At 34.5% G+C, this 19,752-nt stretch overlaps 1 protein-coding gene across 1 annotated transcript in view; it reads left to right on the forward strand.

Moving 5' to 3' along the window:
* LOC149797196 (uncharacterized) overlaps nucleotides 1–19,752 on the forward strand; it is a 68,236-nt gene that overhangs the window by 36,013 nt on the left and 12,471 nt on the right. The window contains exons 7-9 of the mRNA XM_089961873.1: nucleotides 1,468–1,530; nucleotides 2,404–2,451; nucleotides 19,005–19,028. Coding sequence (XP_089817999.1) covers nucleotides 1,468–1,530; nucleotides 2,404–2,451; nucleotides 19,005–19,028 — 135 coding nt within the window. The remainder of the gene's footprint in view (nucleotides 1–1,467; nucleotides 1,531–2,403; nucleotides 2,452–19,004; nucleotides 19,029–19,752) is intronic.

The raw sequence follows: 19,752 nt of genomic DNA on the forward strand, positions 1-19,752 counted from the left end.
CACGCTAAACAACTCGTCTAGTAATATCATAATAACCTTGAAAATCTCTCTTCATACATGATTTCTACTAACAATCTCTATGCACAGCATAGAACCCCCCCCCTTTTTTTCAGAACATTTTGAAGAAAGAAAAGAGAGGAAAACAACCACGCAAGAAACACCAGGCAAATGCAACAAGAAACCAGTGATGTGAAGCAACCAGGACCGTTCCCGAGCTCTCCTTCCCACTAATGACAGCCAACCATTCAACTGTAAGGGACCTTTGTGGACCCACAGATTGAGGCCAAACTATCAGGGTTCCTTGAACCCATAAAAGCCTGGGGGAGGTGGCACCATTCCCTTCCCCAGGAGCAACTAGCAGGCTGCGGTAGTCAGAAAAAAGTGGCACATGCACATTTGTGCACACGCCACTATAATCAAACTCAACAACAAACAAAAATCTAAGATACCATTGAGTCTTTGACTGGTAACACCTTTACCAAAACATGTCTATTTGAGACACCATTGAGTAACTTACTGGCAAAACATGTTTATTTACTACACCATTGAGTCACTAAATAATATACCTTGACCAAAACGTGCCAATTTAACACTGTTGTATCACTGACTGGTAATACCCTTACATAAAATATGTCATTAATACACCATTGAGTCAGTGGCTGGTAATACCATTACTAAAACATGTCTGTTGAATACACCACTGAGTCAATGACTTAATACCATTACCAAAACTTGTCTATTTAAGACACCATTGAGTCAGTGACTGGTAATACCCTTACCAAAGGCATTTCTTTTTAATACACCATTGAGTCAGTAACTGGTAATAACTTTACCAAAACTTGTCTATTTAATGTAACATTGAGTCAGTGACTTGTAATACCCTTTCAAAAACATGTCTATTTTATACACTGTTGAGTCAATGACTGCTAATATCATTTCAAAAACATATCTATTTAGTACACCAGTGAGTCAGTGACTGGTAATTCCTTTCCCAAAACTTGTCTTTTTAGTAAACCATTGAGTCAAACAGCGGTAATGGAAATGTATGAGAGAATTAAATCAGGTATTTCTTGCCAAATAAAGGGGAGATTTTTTAAATAGATTGATATATTGGCTATAAGTGACCAGCATATGGAGCATAAACAAAAATAACATAAGTGTACTCCAGTTTATGAAATCCTCGTATATAAATTACCATTGTTTCATTCTTGGACAAGGGGGTCATCTTTCAAGTGGATATATATAGAACATTGTGCACACTGTTTAAGTGGTACAGAGAACTCAAATTAAAATCTTGTCAGATGTAGTAGAAGATATTTTGTTCTTGTATGATCCTAATCAAAATTAAGGTTACAATGATTTTTATTTTGTTTTAGATTTACAGTACCATGAGGATCTTGTCCTAATTTAGCACAAAATTGTATAGATGTAATTTTGATTCAGTGCTACCTTTTAAACTATTTACAGGTTGCCTCAGCAATACTACTGATAAGGAAAAAGAATGTAATACAACTGGTGTCCAAAATGTTTGTAAGTATTTTTCTTAATCATATAACTTTTGTTATATAAATATACTTCATACATAGCTCAAAGTAATTATTTTCCAAAAATCTGATATACTTCTGTATCATCTCCTAGCATTTTCTGATTCCATATTGCCAGTCTGAAAAATAGAACTACTTTTTGATGTTCCATGAATGCCTCTCTCACCCCTACAGACCCACCTAGGTCTCCTGATTTTATATACCAGTATGATGTTATGATGTTATCCACATAGTATATGGCCTCCAGTATTAAAAATAAAAAAAGCTTTTAAAAATACCTTCAAGAACCATTCAGAATATTACTGAATTAAACACAAAGCATCCTGGCATAAAGAACATTAGGTGTGTAAAAATGGTGCTGATTTGCCACCAAATATGGTTACTTTTCCTTAAACTAGAAGAATCATTAACAACATGAACAAACTGCTCAGCAGAATTTGACGGAATCTGTCAGAAAGTATCAAAGCTTGAAAGTACTGGAATGTGAATGTGCTATCTGCAGTTGTCAAAATCAGCCAGACATTCACCTGTCTTAATCCATGGTTGACTCTCAACAGAATTTAGTAAACTTCAACAAAAAGCATCCGGGCATGGCGGTCTTTCAGTATTGAACATGATGCTGATAAGCCTCAAATATGGACAAGATGATGAAAATTGAGAACCCATGAAACATTTCTTTTCATAACATATACAATCAATATCATTGAAGGAAATTCTATGGAAAGTCTGTGACTGACCCAGATTTCTTGGCCAGCTGCTGTTGATCATGGCTGTTACACAGGTGGGAGTCAGGGTAGCAGTCTTGTACCCACTTGGGCCGCTTGCTTAATATTTTATATTATTATACATTACTTTTCAGGCGATATTTCAACAACAACATCACCACCTTTGGCAAGCACTACAACAAGTGAGTATAACCAGGGATTCTGGGATCTAAATGTAAGAGGTGATAGATAGTTCTAGTAACTCAACTGATAGAGCATTGGTTTCTGCGACTTTTTCCAATATGACATACCATGACTGAGGTATAGTCAGCAATTCCATACTCATTGTTTCATATAATGTGCTGTTCACCATACTCACATTCAGTACTTATTCAGCTGTTATTTTATGAGCAGTTGGTGACTGGGCACTTTTATTGTGTATTTTTGTATGCATGAACTTTAAAATGGGGAGTTGATGTCTAAATGCAGTACAAAAAAATTTACATCAGCCATTAAATTTCTCTTTGGTTTTGAATGGATTTGACTTTAACCTGTGTAAAAATTAAATATAAATATGAATCCCACTGGTATGTATGCCTGTCTGTTCATAAACAGGTTCATTTCCGAATCATAACTCTCAGATATTTCAAGGTATTTAATCCAGACTTGTTACACATGTGAAGCGGCTTAAGAAGAGTTTTCCACATTCAGTATTATGTTGCCATGGAAATAAAGTATAGCATAAATAGTATATAAATTGGTAATGTTGGACCTTAAATAGCATGGTAAAAATGCCTTGAGCAACATCTGCTGTGAGCAGCTGCCTGTCACTCATGCCCAAAATTGCCATGCATGGATCAGTTTTATTATATAAATGTGCTGTTGTAAGTGACCACAATTTTCTGGCAAAAATGCATTTCGGCAATGCTATGAACAACTGTTTTGTAAAAGTAAGTCAGCACTGCTGATGTTTATGTAATCTTTAGTAACCACAACCTTGTACAAGTGTCTGTAGATAAAGTGCAGATTATTCTAAAACAACACTGCTATGCATGACCGTGTCACAAAAACATATAAATACCACTGACCTTTCTTAATCCCTTTGAAGCCACAGCTGTTTATTACACTGTTTGGGCTATATATAAAAGAAATAGTAAAGTCCGTATGCCAGTTCTTAAAATCTATTGGTGAACTAAGTAACTGTCGTATGCAACAGACCATACACCAGGCTACATTACATGTTACTAGCCACCATTGTGTTGCCAGAGTCCAAATGAAGCTGTTATGGATGTACGTTTTCATTTCATAGGTTTACTTTGTTTATTTACCTTTTGTGAAAACTGCAAAACCCTAATAATGTCCGAATGAGAATTCTTCTGACCACTCTAGTGGTCAAGAATATCACATGTCTTTGGAGTTGATCCGAAATGCCAGGGGTGAATGAGGTCATTGTCTTTTATAAAGTGAATATTGTTTGCCAGATTTGATTGTCTTTATAAAAGATTTGTGTTGTCTTTTTATTTTTTATGTTACTGTTATTAAAACCCACACATATTCCTCATCTGTTCACTGTTGTGCAGGCTTGTTACACATTGTTTATTGAGTACATCTCTCTTTGTCATTGGTAAATTAAGGACTTGGATTTTGTTTTAAATAAAGTTATTTTTTGTTTCTTGACGGCTTAATTCTGTCTTCTGATTTCATTCATTGGTGTATATGTATGCCATACTTACTAAAAGCCTGATCAAAACAGCTAATTCATAACATAAAATTGGTATCCTCATCATTGCAATCACTTGCCACTTCAGTGCTACTAGCCTAGTTGATCACTGCATGTGAAAACTCGTTTTGAAATCAAATTGTCAAATAACCAGTTATACTGCATGTATTTTTATGAAGTCAAGACAACGATCCTCACTGCCTAAAATATCAGTTTTAAAAATAAAACTGTCCATACTTTTAGCTAATTCAGGAAGTACATCACTGTCATCACTTGTGTCTTCAGTACTGACCACCATTTTGATCTCTGCACATTATAACTCAATTTTTAAATCAAAATTATATCTTTTTTTTTAACTCATGCTGTTGCTCTATGAAATAGTATTTATATACCTTTTACCTTTATTTCCTTCTTTTCAAAAGAGTACATGTAAAGTACCATAATAGTGTATTACACAGCTAATTGCATACTTCCACAAAGTGGTAAACAGAATGTAGTGAACCTGCAGTTGTAATTGTGTCCCATCTGAAATGGGTTAAGCATGAAATGCCGCACTCTGTGTTGCATCTATGGTTACTCTGTAAAGTGTGATCTCATGTAGCTGAAAGGTCTAAAGGGTTGGCCACTGTAATTAGATATTTGGGGTGTACCTGCATACATCAGGGTGGTGTTTGGATTTTAGCTCAACTGGTTTATTGTCCGTCTACTGTACATCAATTGTCTGTGTGTCCATTAGCACTCTTACTCCAAATCTACTTGAAGGATTGCATGGAACTTCACACACACATTCATCCCATGGTCTGTTTGAACCAAAATGAGAATGGTGCCATTCAGACATTCAATATGGCCACCATAGCAGTCATCTTGAAAATGTTATCACTATTCCTGAATGAATGGTCCTATCAACATGGAGCAGGGCTGGTTAAATCTCATATCTGGACATCCTGGACTACTGATTTTTGAAGTCGGGCAAATACAAAATTTCCAAGTTCCTAGTCTAGGACAAGTGCTTTTTTCCTTTTTTAAAGTCAGGAATGTTCATATTGTTTTGCTTTAATCACTTTATCTACCTTTATCTGGCCATTCATTCGGACTGAACATTTGATACCACTACCATGTATCCATTTACGTCCTGTATCACACCTAGCATTGGTCATTAAATAACTGGGTCATGATTCGTGTATGCACATTCTGTTACCGCTTGACTGCATTTTGGTTCAAGGGACAAAATGAAAACATGCCAAACAAAACAAAGCCAGTATGATTAATTGGCAGTGTTTTAAGTGACTTTGTTGTGTTATGTTTACTCAGACCAGATCCTAACAAATGGCTCACTCAGATTTTAATCCGACAAGTAAGTGTAATTAAATTAATGAAAGTAACTTAACTGACTTTAGTGATGGTTTCTTTTATGAACTGATTAAATGATAGTAATAATTCTTGAAGTATTAATGGATTATGCAGAAAATTAACTTCCACATGTGATCTGGCTTTTTAAAGCAAAACAGCTACACTGTTTAATGAGCTCTGTTTGTATTTAACAACAAAATGTATGCTTCAGAAGTAATTGTCAAGAGAAATTATATTTACGGTGTTTACTAAATTATTCTCACAAGGGTGGTAATAAGAAGTTTTGAAAAATCCACTTGAAAGTGGAGGGATAAAACCGCTACTGAATGTGAGGTAACTATTTCTTAAAAGAGATATAAGCCTGAATATGTGGCAGCGAAAAATGTTCGATATGACATTAAAAGAAGTTTTCAATTTCATTGTGTTGATTATTATCCCTGCCAGGGACCCTGGCTTGAATTTATTGACTTGAAAGGAAAGATTGCAGTTATTGTAAACAGTATTTCAAACTGGCACGGGTTGGGAATTCAGCCAGTCTATATTTCCAGTGACAACACGCACTTTCCTCATGAGAGGGCAGCACTGGTGAAATATGGGATGGAAGACTTGTAGGTATTTCTTAGTCATCTTGAAGTTATTTTCAAAAAGGAAGACACCCACCCACCCCTGCCATTCGTCAGCAGTATTTAGAATTCCAAATGAAAACGAGGGATATAAGCAGTCACAGGATCCACTTGTTGACATTGTTGAAACACATTTTTTTTCTTCTTGGCAGTGATCTGCAACACATTTGTCCATTAACTGCAAGACTTCTTAGTCTTGTATGCAGACTGTTAGAAATTGTGTTTGTTATAAGCCCATCCAGTGCTGAGTGTGAATGTGAATTTAGTTCAGGGAGCTTAATCAGGACTTCATTAAACCAAGAGACTTTTCAAATTCTAAAGAACATTTCAGCAAAAGGACCAGAGCTTGAGGACTTCAACCCAGATATAGCTATCAACTCTTGCCTTAGTGTTGGTCCTGGTGATAGACATGTACAAGTACATTTTTTTTTCTTCAAATCCAGCAACTAAAACATTATATACCTGAAGTAGCAAAACATGTAGTATGAACCAATAACTTGAAAAATGCTAATTCTTTTAATAAATACTGTTGCACATTGTTTCATTTACACATACATCTCTAAAATCTTGTCAAGTGATTACAATTTTGGGACAAGTGAAAAATCAGGTGGGACAAGTAAATTTTAGGAAACCACTTGTCCTGGACAAGTGGATGAAAACAAAATTTGATCAGCCCTGTGGAGTTTCCCCAAAAGATGTCTTATGATCACAGTGATCATCTTGAAACTCTTGTTATTGCTACACATGTATGGGTGGTTATATCATCATGTGGTTTTCACTGAAGGACTTCTTATCATGTTTAGTTGGACCTAAATGAAAATAGTGCTGATCTGTTATCCATTGTGGCCATTAGAACAACCATTGTGATAATCTTGTTATCACTCTCTTTCTAAACAAAAGTCATATTGATACAGGAGTTTTCACCAGAAGACTTCTTATGATGTCTGCTAGGTCTTAAGTGAAAATGGTGGTACAGTAATACCTCGTGCATTCGCGTTTCTGGATTCGCGAATTCACGGATTTGTGAAATTTTCATTGGTACCCTCTACGTAAATGTTTTCTTTATTTTATTGAATTGTACCTTCGTTATATGACTTCTGTGACATATGAAGTTTACCTAGTTTACCTTCCTGACAATGACAAAGAAAACGTCAGTCATTAAGTTTACAGTCCCATTCATTACTTGGTTTTACCTTACTGTGAGTGCAAAAGAAAACGGCAGCCAATGAATTAGTATAGGGGTAATATTAGTATACATATACCGTACTGTAAATGTGCTAGTGTGGCAAATATCCATTAGGCGATACCGTACTCTATTTTTACGTCAACCATTTATTTATCTTTTTAAGGGTAATGTATTAGGCTAACTTTTAAATGAAATTAAAGTGCTTTGGGAGCATGATTTGGGTCATATTTAGGGTTTAAACCCTAGAAATAAGCATTTATTAGCATTTTTAGTGACTCGTACCAAACATTCGCGATTCCTTCTGATCCGCGACTGGTTCTGGAACCTAACCTCGCGAATGTTCGAGGTATTACTGTACTTGCAAATCCACTATGGCTGCCACTCCAGCCATCTTGAGAATCTTCTTATAGCTACTCCTGAAGCAAATCATATGCCTGAAGTAAACCATTGTCCTGTATTTCTGATCCTAACAAATCCAAAAGGCTAGCGTTTTCACTTACTTTATAAAATATATGGATCTTGATTCTTGGAGTTTGATGTACCATATATATTCACTAAGCTGGACCAACTTGTCACTACTCCTCTTAAATGAACGTTATATCAAGATGGGCTTTTTCACTAAACGATTTCTTATGATGTCTACTTGGTCCTAAGTGAAGATGTTGCCATTAGGTTGCCAAGTATGGCCATCGTGGTAGTCATCTTGAAAATCTTGTTATTGCTACTCCTTCTGTCATATTGATATGGGTTATCACCAGATGACTATTTTTTTTATGTCTGGTTGTTCCTAGATGAAATAGGGCTGCCACAGAGGTTATTTTCAAAATCTTGTTACTACTTTTTCCAAATGAATGGTCAAATGAACATGGGGATTTCACAGTAAGACTTACTTATGATGTCTAGTTGGTTGTAAATGAAACTAGGGTCAAGCTGACCTCCAAAATGGCCACCACAGTGGGCATCTGGAAAATCGTATTATCACTTTTTGTTGCTTTACCTCAGCATGTATAGCATATTAACCAGTTCATATACATGTACCAAAGTTGCCTAGTGCAGTGCGCTATAAATAGAACACCTGTTACCTGTTTGACGCCATACACATAGGCCTGCCTGTTAACTGTTAAGCAGTGTAGTATATGTTAAGTTCAACATCAGTTTTGACCATTTTACATTTCTGGTACACATCTATTACGCATAGAAAGATATAAGAGTAAAATCCGATCATTATAGCTGTATAATTATTTTTCATGGAAGATTTTTTTCTGTGCTCTAAACTCATTCACCGTCAAGCCATTGTAGCCATGCAATAACTGTAGCTGCCATTTCTCATGCTTGATATTGATGTAGGAAGCAATTAGTTTTTATAAATTATTACATTCAGATGACTTGGTGATGTAGACGCAAAGAACTTGTAAATTTTGAGAATGTGAAATGGCAGCTATGGTTGATCATGGGGCTTCATTGACTTTATGGTGAACGAATTCTCTCAAGATTTTAAAGCACATAAAAAATTCTTCCGTGAAAAATAATTACACGGGTATAACGATTGGACTTTACTCTTAAATTTTTCCATACATAATAGATGTATACCAAAAAATGTAAAATGGTTAAAATTGCTGATGAACAATATACACTGCACTGCTTAACAGTTAACAGGCAGGCCTATATGTATGGAGTCGAATAGGTAACTAGGTAACAGGTGTTCTATTTATAGCACACTGCACTGGGTAACTTTGCTACATGTGTATCGAAGAGCTGAAAAGCCATACACTCTTTGTAGAGTCTGTATAAGAGACTTTGACAACGAAAGGGCAAAGTTAGAGTGCTCTTCTTTCATTACCAGAATTAACTATAGATTCCATTGGAGAAAAACATTTTTTTATTTGCTTGTTTAATTTGCTTTGATTAAACATGACTGAGAGAGATTGTTAAGTACTGTTAACAAAAATAAAACTGAATTCAGATCCAGGCTCAGTAACCCAGCACTAAGTGCTCTGCTAGTGTGCAAAGCATTCATAGTCTCAGCTGGTACAAAGTGTTTTGCAATGCAATACAAGAGTCTATTGTTTTTTAAAGCTCAGAGTGTTATATACAAAAACTTGAAGCAGTAATTGATGTTAAAAGTCCAGAGTGTACATGTGCTCATTGAATTTTTATCATGTTAGTTGTGGATTACTCTTTTTCTGCTTGGATTACTCTTTTTGTCCACTCGGATTACACTTTTTCCTCACCAGGGCTTGGCATGTATGCTTTCATATTGACCTCTTGGAGAATGGAAAAATGCTCAGCCACTAATTAGCATAAATATTTATTAAGATATGTTTGTCTCCCTCTCCCCCTCCCCTCCCATAAGCTGATTGAAAGATTGCAGTCAAAATTTAATGAAAACTAGCTGAGTCAGGTTCAGGTTTTATGGATTTTACATTTTCTTGTAACATAGTACATACTGTATTGATGATTTACCATGCTGTTGCATGATCACATGACCAACCCAAACATGACGTGTAAAGGTAACATAGGTGTTTTATTGATTGATAATGAGGCTGCTGGAACATCTGTTAGGCTATATAGTTGACTTGGAGACTTTGCCATTTTCCAAGGAGTCATATAGCGTCTGTTAAGGCTACGGATGACTGGAGATTGCCCTTTATGCAAGGGATTATATAGCTTTTGTTACGCTGTAGATAACTAGCATCCCATGCCTTTATCTGAAGGGTCAGTTATCTTTATCCAAGGCACCAGTTAAAAATGCTGAACCTGCTTTTAACCAAGGGGCCAGTTGTAAATGCTATATTAACCTAACTGTTTGATAAATGAAACAGATTTTGAGTGCTTTTAAAATTGTTCCCACTGTGCCAGTGCATATTCAAGATTTGAGACGAATTGATGTCACATAAACTCAATTAGATTCATTTCTTAGATCAGTGGTAATGCTCTTCATTGATGATTAGATTTAAAGCATATGTATACAAGTTTTCCATCTGTTGCAGCAATTTTATCAATCAGATTTTGTCATGAAATAGGAAGTGAGGTGAGAATTTGCAGAAAGCTGAAAATCGCATATGAATGAGATTGATAATGATTTCCAGTCACTTGATCCAGATCTGTGGTCTTTAACAAAGCAGTATTGTACAGACTAGTTACAAACCAGTCAATCAGTTTGAATAAACAGTTATTTTTTATGTACAATATAGAACAATAATTAAAAAGATCGAGTTGCATGAGTAAGACGTGAACAATTTCCATGATATTGTGCAATGTTCTTAGTCATCATACATATGCTGAGAAAGTGTGTCAGCAGTGCTTATCCTTAAGGTTATGCCTAATTTCCTTATATTAATTATAAGGGTTATGATATGCATCATGAATTATGTCTTAGTCCCAAATATTATGTGATGCAGTATGATTTATATCATAGTCCCAAAGATTATGGGATGCAGTATGATTTATATCTTAGTCCCAAAGATTATGGGATGCAATATGGTTTATATCTTAGTCCCAGGGCTTATGATACATATTATAATTTACATGTTAGTCCCAAGGGTTTTGTTATAAAGTATGATTGATATCTTAGTCCCAGTGGTTATGATAAACATTATGATTGACATCTTAGTGCCAAGGGTTATGATGTACAATATGATTGACATCTTAGTCCCATGGGTTATGATATACATTATGATTGACATCTTAGTCCGAAGGGTTATGATATACAATATGATTGACATCTTAGTCCCAAGGGTTATGATATACAATATGATTGACATCTTAGTCCCATGGGTTATGATATACAATATGATTGACATCTTAGTCCCATGGATTATGATATACGATATGATTGACAGCTTAGTCCCAAGGGATATGATATACAATATGATTGACATCTATTCCCATGGGTTATGATATACAATATGATTGACATCTTAGTCCCAAGGGTTATGATATACAATATGGTTGACATCTTAGTCCCAAGGGTTATGGTATACATTATGATTGACATCTTAGTCCCAAGGGTTATGATATACAATATGATTGACATCTTAGTCCCAAGGGTTATGATATGCAATATGATTGACATCTTAGTCCCAAGGGTTATGATATACAATATGATTGACATCTTAGTCCCAAGGGTTATGATGTTCATTATGATTGATATCTTAGTCCCATGGGTTATGATATGCAATATGATTGACATCTTAGTCCCAAGGGTTATGATATACAACATGATTGACATCTTAGTCCCATGGGTTATGATATACATTATGATTGATATCTTAGTCCCAAGGGTTATGATGTTCATTATGATTGATATCTTAGTCCCAAGGGTTATGATATACAAATATGATTGACATCTTAGTCACAAGGGTTATGAAATACAATATGATTGACATCTTAGTCCCAAGGGTTATGATATACAATATGATTGACATCTTAGTCCCATGGGTTATGATATACAATATGATTGACATCTTAGTCCCAAGGGTTATGATATACATTATGATTGATATCTTAGTCCCATGGGTTATGATGTTCATTATGATTGATATCTTAGTCCCAAGGGTTATGATATACAAATATGACTGACATCTTAGTCCCAAGGGTTATGATATACAATATGATTAAGATCTTAGTCCCAAGGGTTATGATATACAAATATGATTGACATCTTAGTCCCAAGGGTTATGATGTTCAGTATGATTGATATTTTAGTCCCATGGGTTATGATATACAAATATGAATGATATCTTAGTCCCAAGGGTTATGATGTTTGTTTTGATTGATATCTTAGTCCCAAGGGTTATGATATACAAATATGATTGACATCTTAGTCCCATGGGTTATGGTATACAAATATGATTGACATCTTAGTCCCATGGGTTATGATATACAAATATGATTGACATCTTAGTCCCAAGGGTTATGATGTTCATTATGATTGATATCTTAGTCCCATGGGTTATGATATACAAATATGATTGACATCTTAGTCCCAAGGGTTATGATATACAATATGATTGACATCTTAGTCCTAAGGGTTATGATGTTCATTATGATTGATATCTTAGTCCCAAGGGTTATGATATACAATATGATTGACATCTTAGACCCAAGGGTTATGATATACAATATGATTGACATCTTAGTCCCATGGGTTATGATATACATTATGATTGACATCTTAGTCCCGAAGGTTATGTTATACAGTTTGATTGATATCTTAGTTCCATGGGTTATGATATACATTATGATTGATATCTTAGTCCCAGTGGTTATGATATACAATATGATTGAATCTTAGTCCCAAGGGTTATGATATACAATATGATTGACATCTTAGTCCCAAGGGTTATGATATACAATATGATTGACATCTTAGTCCCAAGGGTTATGATATACAACATGATTGATATCTTAGTCCCAAGGGTTATGATATACATTATGATTGATATCTTAGTCCCAAGGGTTATGATGTTCATTATGATTGATATCTTATTCCCAAGGGTTATGATATACAAATATAATTGACATCTTAGTCACAAGGGTTATGATATACAATATGATTGACATCTTAGTCCCAAGGGTTATGATATACAATATGATTGATATCTTAGTTCCAAGGGTTATGATATACAATGTGATTGACATCTTAGTCCCAAGGGTTATGATATACAATATGATTGACATCTTAGTCCCAAGGGTTATGATATACATTATGATTGATATCTTAGTCCCATGGGTTATGATGTTCATTATGATTGATATCTTAGTCCCAAGGGTTATGATATACAATATGATTGACATCTTTGTCCTAAGGGTTATGATGTTCATAATGATTGATATCTTAGTCCCAAGGGTTATGATATACAATATGATTGACATCTTAGTCCCAAGGGTTATGATATACAATATGATTGACATCTTAGTCCCAAGGGTTATAATATACAATATGATTGACATCTTAGTCCCATGGGTTATGATATACAATATGATTGACATCTTAGTCCCAAAAGGTTATGATATACATTATGATTGATATCTTAGTCCCATGGGTTATGATGTTCATTATGATTGATATCTTAGTCCCAAGGGTTATGATATACAAATATGATTGACATCTTAGTCACAAGGGTTATGATATACAATATGATTGACATCTTAGTCCCAAGGGTTATGATATACAATATGATTGACATCTTAGTCCCATGGGTTATGATATACAATATGATTGACATCTTAGTTTCAAGGGTTATGATATACATTATGATTGATATCTTAGTCCCATGGGTTATGATGTTCATTATGATTGATATCTTAGTCACAAGGGTTATGATATACAAATATGATTGACATCTTAGTCCCAAGGGTTATGATATACAATATGATTGACATCTTAGTCCCATGGGTTATGATATACAATATGATTGACATCTTAGTCCCAAGGGTTATGATATACATTATGATTGATATCTTAGTCCCATGGGTTATGATGTTCATTATGATTGATATCTTAGTCCCAAGGGTTATGATATACAAATATGACTGACATCTTAGTCCCAAGGGTTATGATATACAAATATGATTGACATCTTAGTCCCAAGGGTTATGATGTTCAGTATGATCGATATTTTAGTCCCATGGGTTATGATATACAATATGATTGACATCTTAGTCTCAAGGGTTATGATGTTCATTATGATTGATATCTTGGTCCCAAGGGTTATGATATACATTATGATTGATATCTTAGTCCCAAGGGTTATGATGTTCATTATGATTGATATCTTAGTCCCAAGGGTTATGATATGCAATATGATTGACATCTTAGTCCCAAGGGTTATGATATACATTATGATTGACATCTTAGTCCCAAGGATTATGATATACATTATGATTGATATCTTAGTCCCAAGGGTTATGATGTTCATTATGATTGATATCTTAGTCCCAAGGGTTATGATATACAAATATGATTGACATCTTAGTCACAAGGGTTATGATATACAATATGATTGACATCTTAGTCCCAAGGGTTATGATATACAATATGATTGACATCTTAGTCCCATGGGTTATGATATACAATATGATTGACATCTTAGTCCCAAGGGTTATGATATACATTATGATTGGTATCTTAGTCCCATGGGTTATGATGTTCATTATGATTGATATCTTAGTCCCAAGGGTTATGATATACAAATATGATTGACATCTTAGTCCCAAGGGTTATGATATACAATATGATTAACATCTTAGTCTCAAGGGTTATGATATACAAATATGATTGACATCTTAGTCCCAAGGGTTATGATGTTCAGTATGATCAATATTTTAGTCCCAAGGGTTATGATATACAAATATGATTGACATCTTAGTCCCATGGGTTATGATATACAAATATGATTGACATCTTAGTCCCATGGGTTATGATATACAAATATGATTGACATCTTACTCCCAAGGGTTACGATATACAATATGATTGATATCTTAGTCACAAGGGTTATGATATACAATATGATTGACATCTTAGTCCCATGGGTTATGATATACAAATATGATTGACATCTTAGTCCCAAGGGTTATGATGTTCATTATGATTGATATCTTAGTCCCATGGGTTATGATATACAAATATGATTGACATCTTAGTCCCAAGGGTTATGATATACAATATGATTGACATCTTAGTCCCAAGGGTTATGATATACAATATGATTGACATCTTAGTCCCAAGGGTTATGATATACAATATGATTGACATCTTAGTCCCAAGGGTTATGATATACAGTATGATTGACATCTTAGTCCTAAGGGTTATGATGTTCATTATGATTGATATCTTAGTCCCAAGGGTTATGATATACAATATGATTGACATCTTAGTCCCAAGGGTTATGATATACAATATGATTGACATCTTAGTCCCAAGGGTTATGATATACAATATGATTGACATCTTAGTCCCAAGGGTTATGATATACAATATGATTGACATCTTAGTCCTAAGGGTTATGATGTTCATTATGATTGATATCTTAGTCCCAAGGGTTATGATATACAATATGATTGACATCTTAGTCCCAAGGGTTATGATATACAATATGATTGACATCTTAGTCCCAAGGGTTATGATATACATTGTGATTGACATCTTAGTCCCGAGGGTTATGTTATACAGTTTGATTGATATCTTAGTTCCATGGGTTATGATATACATTATGATTGATATCTTAGTCCCAGTGGTTATGATATACAATATGATTGAATCTTAGTCCCAAGGGTTATGATATACAATATGATTGACATCTTAGTCCCAAGGGTTATGATATACAATATGATTGACATCTTAGTCCCAAGGGTTATGATATACATTGTGATTGACATCTTAGTCCCGAGGGTTATGTTATACAGTTTGATTGATATCTTAGTTCCATGGGTTATGATATACATTATGATTGATATCTTAGTCCCAGTGGTTATGATATACAATATGATTGAATCTTAGTCCCAAGGGTTATGATATACAATATGATTGACATCTTAGTCCCAAGGGTTATGATATACAATATGATTGACATCTTAGTCCCAAGGGTTATGATATACAATATGATTGACATCTTAGTCCCAAGGGTTATGATATACATTATGATTGATATCTTAGTCCCATGGGTTATGATGTTCATTATGATTGATATCTTAGTCACAAGGGTTATGATATACAAATATGATTGACATCTTAGTCCCAAGGGTTATGATATACAATATGATTGACATCTTAGTCCCATGGGTTATGATATACAATATGATTGACATCTTAGTCCCAAGGGTTATGATATACATTATGATTGATATCTTAGTCCCATGGGTTATGATGTTCATTATGATTGATATCTTAGTCCCAAGGGTTATGATATACAAATATGACGGACATCTTAGTCCCAAGGGTTATGATATACAAATATGATTGACATCTTAGTCCCAAGGGTTATGATGTTCAGTATGATCGATATTTTAGTCCCATGGGTTATGATATACAATATGATTGACATCTTAGTCTCAAGGGTTATGATGTTCATTATGATTGATATCTTGGTCCCAAGGGTTATGATATACATTATGATTGATATCTTAGTCCCAAGGGTTATGATGTTCATTATGATTGATATCTTAGTCCCAAGGGTTATGATATGCAATATGATTGACATCTTAGTCCCAAGGGTTATGATATACATTATGATTGACATCTTAGTCCCAAGGGTTATGATATACATTATGATTGATATCTTAGTCCCAAGGGTTATGATGTTCATTATGATTGATATCTTAGTCCCAAGGGTTATGATATACAAATATGATTGACATCTTAGTCACAAGGGTTATGATATACAATATGATTGACATCTTAGTCCCAAGGGTTATGATATACAATATGATTGACATCTTAGTCCCATGGGTTATGATATACAATATGATTGACATCTTAGTCCCAAGGGTTATGATATACATTATGATTGGTATCTTAGCCCCATGGGTTATGATGTTCATTATGATTGATATATTAGTCCCAAGGGTTATGATATACAAATATGATTGACATCTTAGTCCCAAGGGTTATGATATACAATATGATTAACATCTTAGTCTCAAGGGTTATGATATACAAATATGATTGACATCTTAGTCCCAAGGGTTATGATGTTCAGTATGATCGATATTTTAGTCCCAAGGGTTATGATATACAAATATGATTGACATCTTAGTCCCATGGGTTATGATATACAAATATGATTGACATCTTAGTCCCATGGGTTATGATATACAAATATGATTGACATCTTACTCCCAAGGGTTACGATATACAATATGATTGATATCTTAGTCACAAGGGTTATGATGTTCATTATGATTGATATCTTAGTCCCATGGGTTATGATATACAAATATGATTGACATCTTAGTCCCAAGGGTTATGATATACAATATGATTGACATCTTAGTCCCAAGGGTTATGATATACAATATGATTGACATCTTAGTCCCAAGGGTTATGATATACAATATGATTGACATCTTAGTCCCAAGGGTTATGATATACAGTATGATTGACATCTTAGTCCTAAGGGTTATGATGTTCATTATGATTGATATCTTAGTCCCAAGGGTTATGATATACAATATGATTGACATCTTAGTCCCAAGGGTTATGATATACAATATGATTGACATCTTAGTCCCAAGGGTTATGATATACAATATGATTGACATCTTAGTCCCAAGGGTTATGATATACAATATGATTGACATCTTAGTCCTAAGGGTTATGATGTTCATTATGATTGATATCTTAGTCCCAAGGGTTATGATATACAATATGATTGATATCTTAGTCCCAAGGGTTATGATATACAATATGATTGACATCTTAGTCCCAAGGGTTATGATATACATTGTGATTGACATCTTAGTCCCGAGGGTTATGTTATACAGTTTGATTGATATCTTAGTTCCATGGGTTATGATATACATTATGATTGATATCTTAGTCCCAGTGGTTATGATATACAATATGATTGAATCTTAGTCCCAAGGGTTATGATATACAATATGATTGACATCTTAGTCCCAAGGGTTATGATATACAATATGATTGACATCTTAGTCCCAAGGGTTATGATATACAATATGATTGACATCTTAGTCCCATGGGTTATGATGTTCATTATGATTGATATCTTAGTCCCAAGGGTTATGATATACAATATGATTGATATTTAATCCCAAGGGTTATGATATGCAATATGATTGACATCTTAGTCCCATGGATTATGATATACAATATGATTGACAACTTAGTCCCATGGATTATGATGTTCATTATGATTGATATCTTAGTCCCAAGGGTTGTGATGTTCATTATGATTGATATCTTAGTCCCAAGAGTTATCATATACATTATGCTTTCTATCTTAGTCCCACATATTATGATATACATTATGATGCTTAATTATTAAGGTAACTGTAGAAACCAGATAATAAGCATATATCATGTATACATGATCAGTTAAAAAAGATAGCAAGAAGGATCAGGAATTGGAGGTAGGAATGAGAATGTATGGGCTATAAGCCAGGTTTGCTTGACTGGTTGTTGACTGGTGGATGTTCTTCAGCAGACAGATATGGTACTATTACTATGGATGGGAGATTAATGGGTACAATAGTTAATAAGTTAGCAGAAAGGAAGCACCACCACCACCAATGAATTCCTGATTATGAACTTGTGTCCCAAATAATGCTCAATACGTTTTCTAAAAGCATGAAAATTAACTTATAAGTACATTTTATTTTGTACCATATAATGATCTTTTGCATGGATAATATTTGTCTCAGGTCTTATAGACAGCAGTAAATTTAGTTAGCCCTTGGCTCTGTTTCCTTGAACCTTTGGTATGTATAGATTCTTGACATAGAAACTTGATTCATATATTCATCTTGGAGGGTGCTAATCACTACAGGCAAAAGTAGGTCACAGTGATCTAAATTTCATGCTTCTATGATTGGTTTAGGTTTTTGCATTTGCTCCAGAAACTTTGTAAGGATGTTGGACTATACGACCATGGAGTAGGCAAGATATATAATTCGTTGTTATTTGGATTACCATATACACTCGCTTATAAGTTGAGTCAAACTGCTAATAATGAAGACCCTGATGTACCATAGCATAATGTGGCAGCAGAGCTGGGTCTGTGTTTGTTCTACTGATTACTCCTTACAAACTGCACAGACCTGCATATACTTTGCAATAAATGATATTTTTTGAATGAAGATAACCATTAATGTTGTATTTGAAGGCATGAATTCTTTGTTTTTTTCTTCCAGATAAAACGACCCATAGCACTAACGGTAAGTTGATCTTGGCAACTTTATGTGTTGGTTGTGAATTCGGATATAACGCAGTTGTGGTGTGGCTCCCAAAATTTTGTATATATTCATTCCCACATGAAAAAATATTTCATATATTCTGTAAATAAACCATTTTTTTCCACACTTTTTACACACCCCAGAAAAGGTGTGATATATTATGATGATGTACACATGTCTATCAGTTTGCTGTTTTGTTTCTGCACAATAACTTCAGTTGTTCACCATCAGCAGGTAATAAACTAAAAGAAGAAAAATGGTTTCTGCACAATAACTTGTGTTCTCCAACATCCATAGTTAACTAAATATAATAGACAATTTTTGCTTCGGGGTCAAAAGTCAAGGCCATGATTTAAAGAAAAACAATAACTTGAGTTCTCCAAATGTTACAGCATTGGTTCTCAACCCCTATGTCACAACCCAAATCAGGGTCATGAGGACATTCTGGATGGTCATGTAGGTTTGCCAGGATTTTTTTTTTAGACTGGCAAAACTTATCAAAAATGTGGAAACGGGGTCATGAGGCTCAGAAAAACTACATTTTAGGGTCATGGCCAAAAATGATTGGGAATCCTTGGTCTCTTCATTGCTAACCAATTTTCTAGAGGGGGGAATGATAAAATTGTATCGTATATTGTTACGGTGATGTGATTAAATTAAAGAAAGGGGCTTGCAAGGCTGTGAATTGTAAACTGAACAGGACTCG

This window comes from Sinohyriopsis cumingii, chromosome 6, assembly GCF_028554795.1.
Source record: "Sinohyriopsis cumingii isolate HCF-2022 chromosome 6, ASM2855479v2, whole genome shotgun sequence".
Classification (NCBI taxonomy): domain Eukaryota; kingdom Metazoa; phylum Mollusca; class Bivalvia; order Unionida; family Unionidae; genus Sinohyriopsis; species Sinohyriopsis cumingii.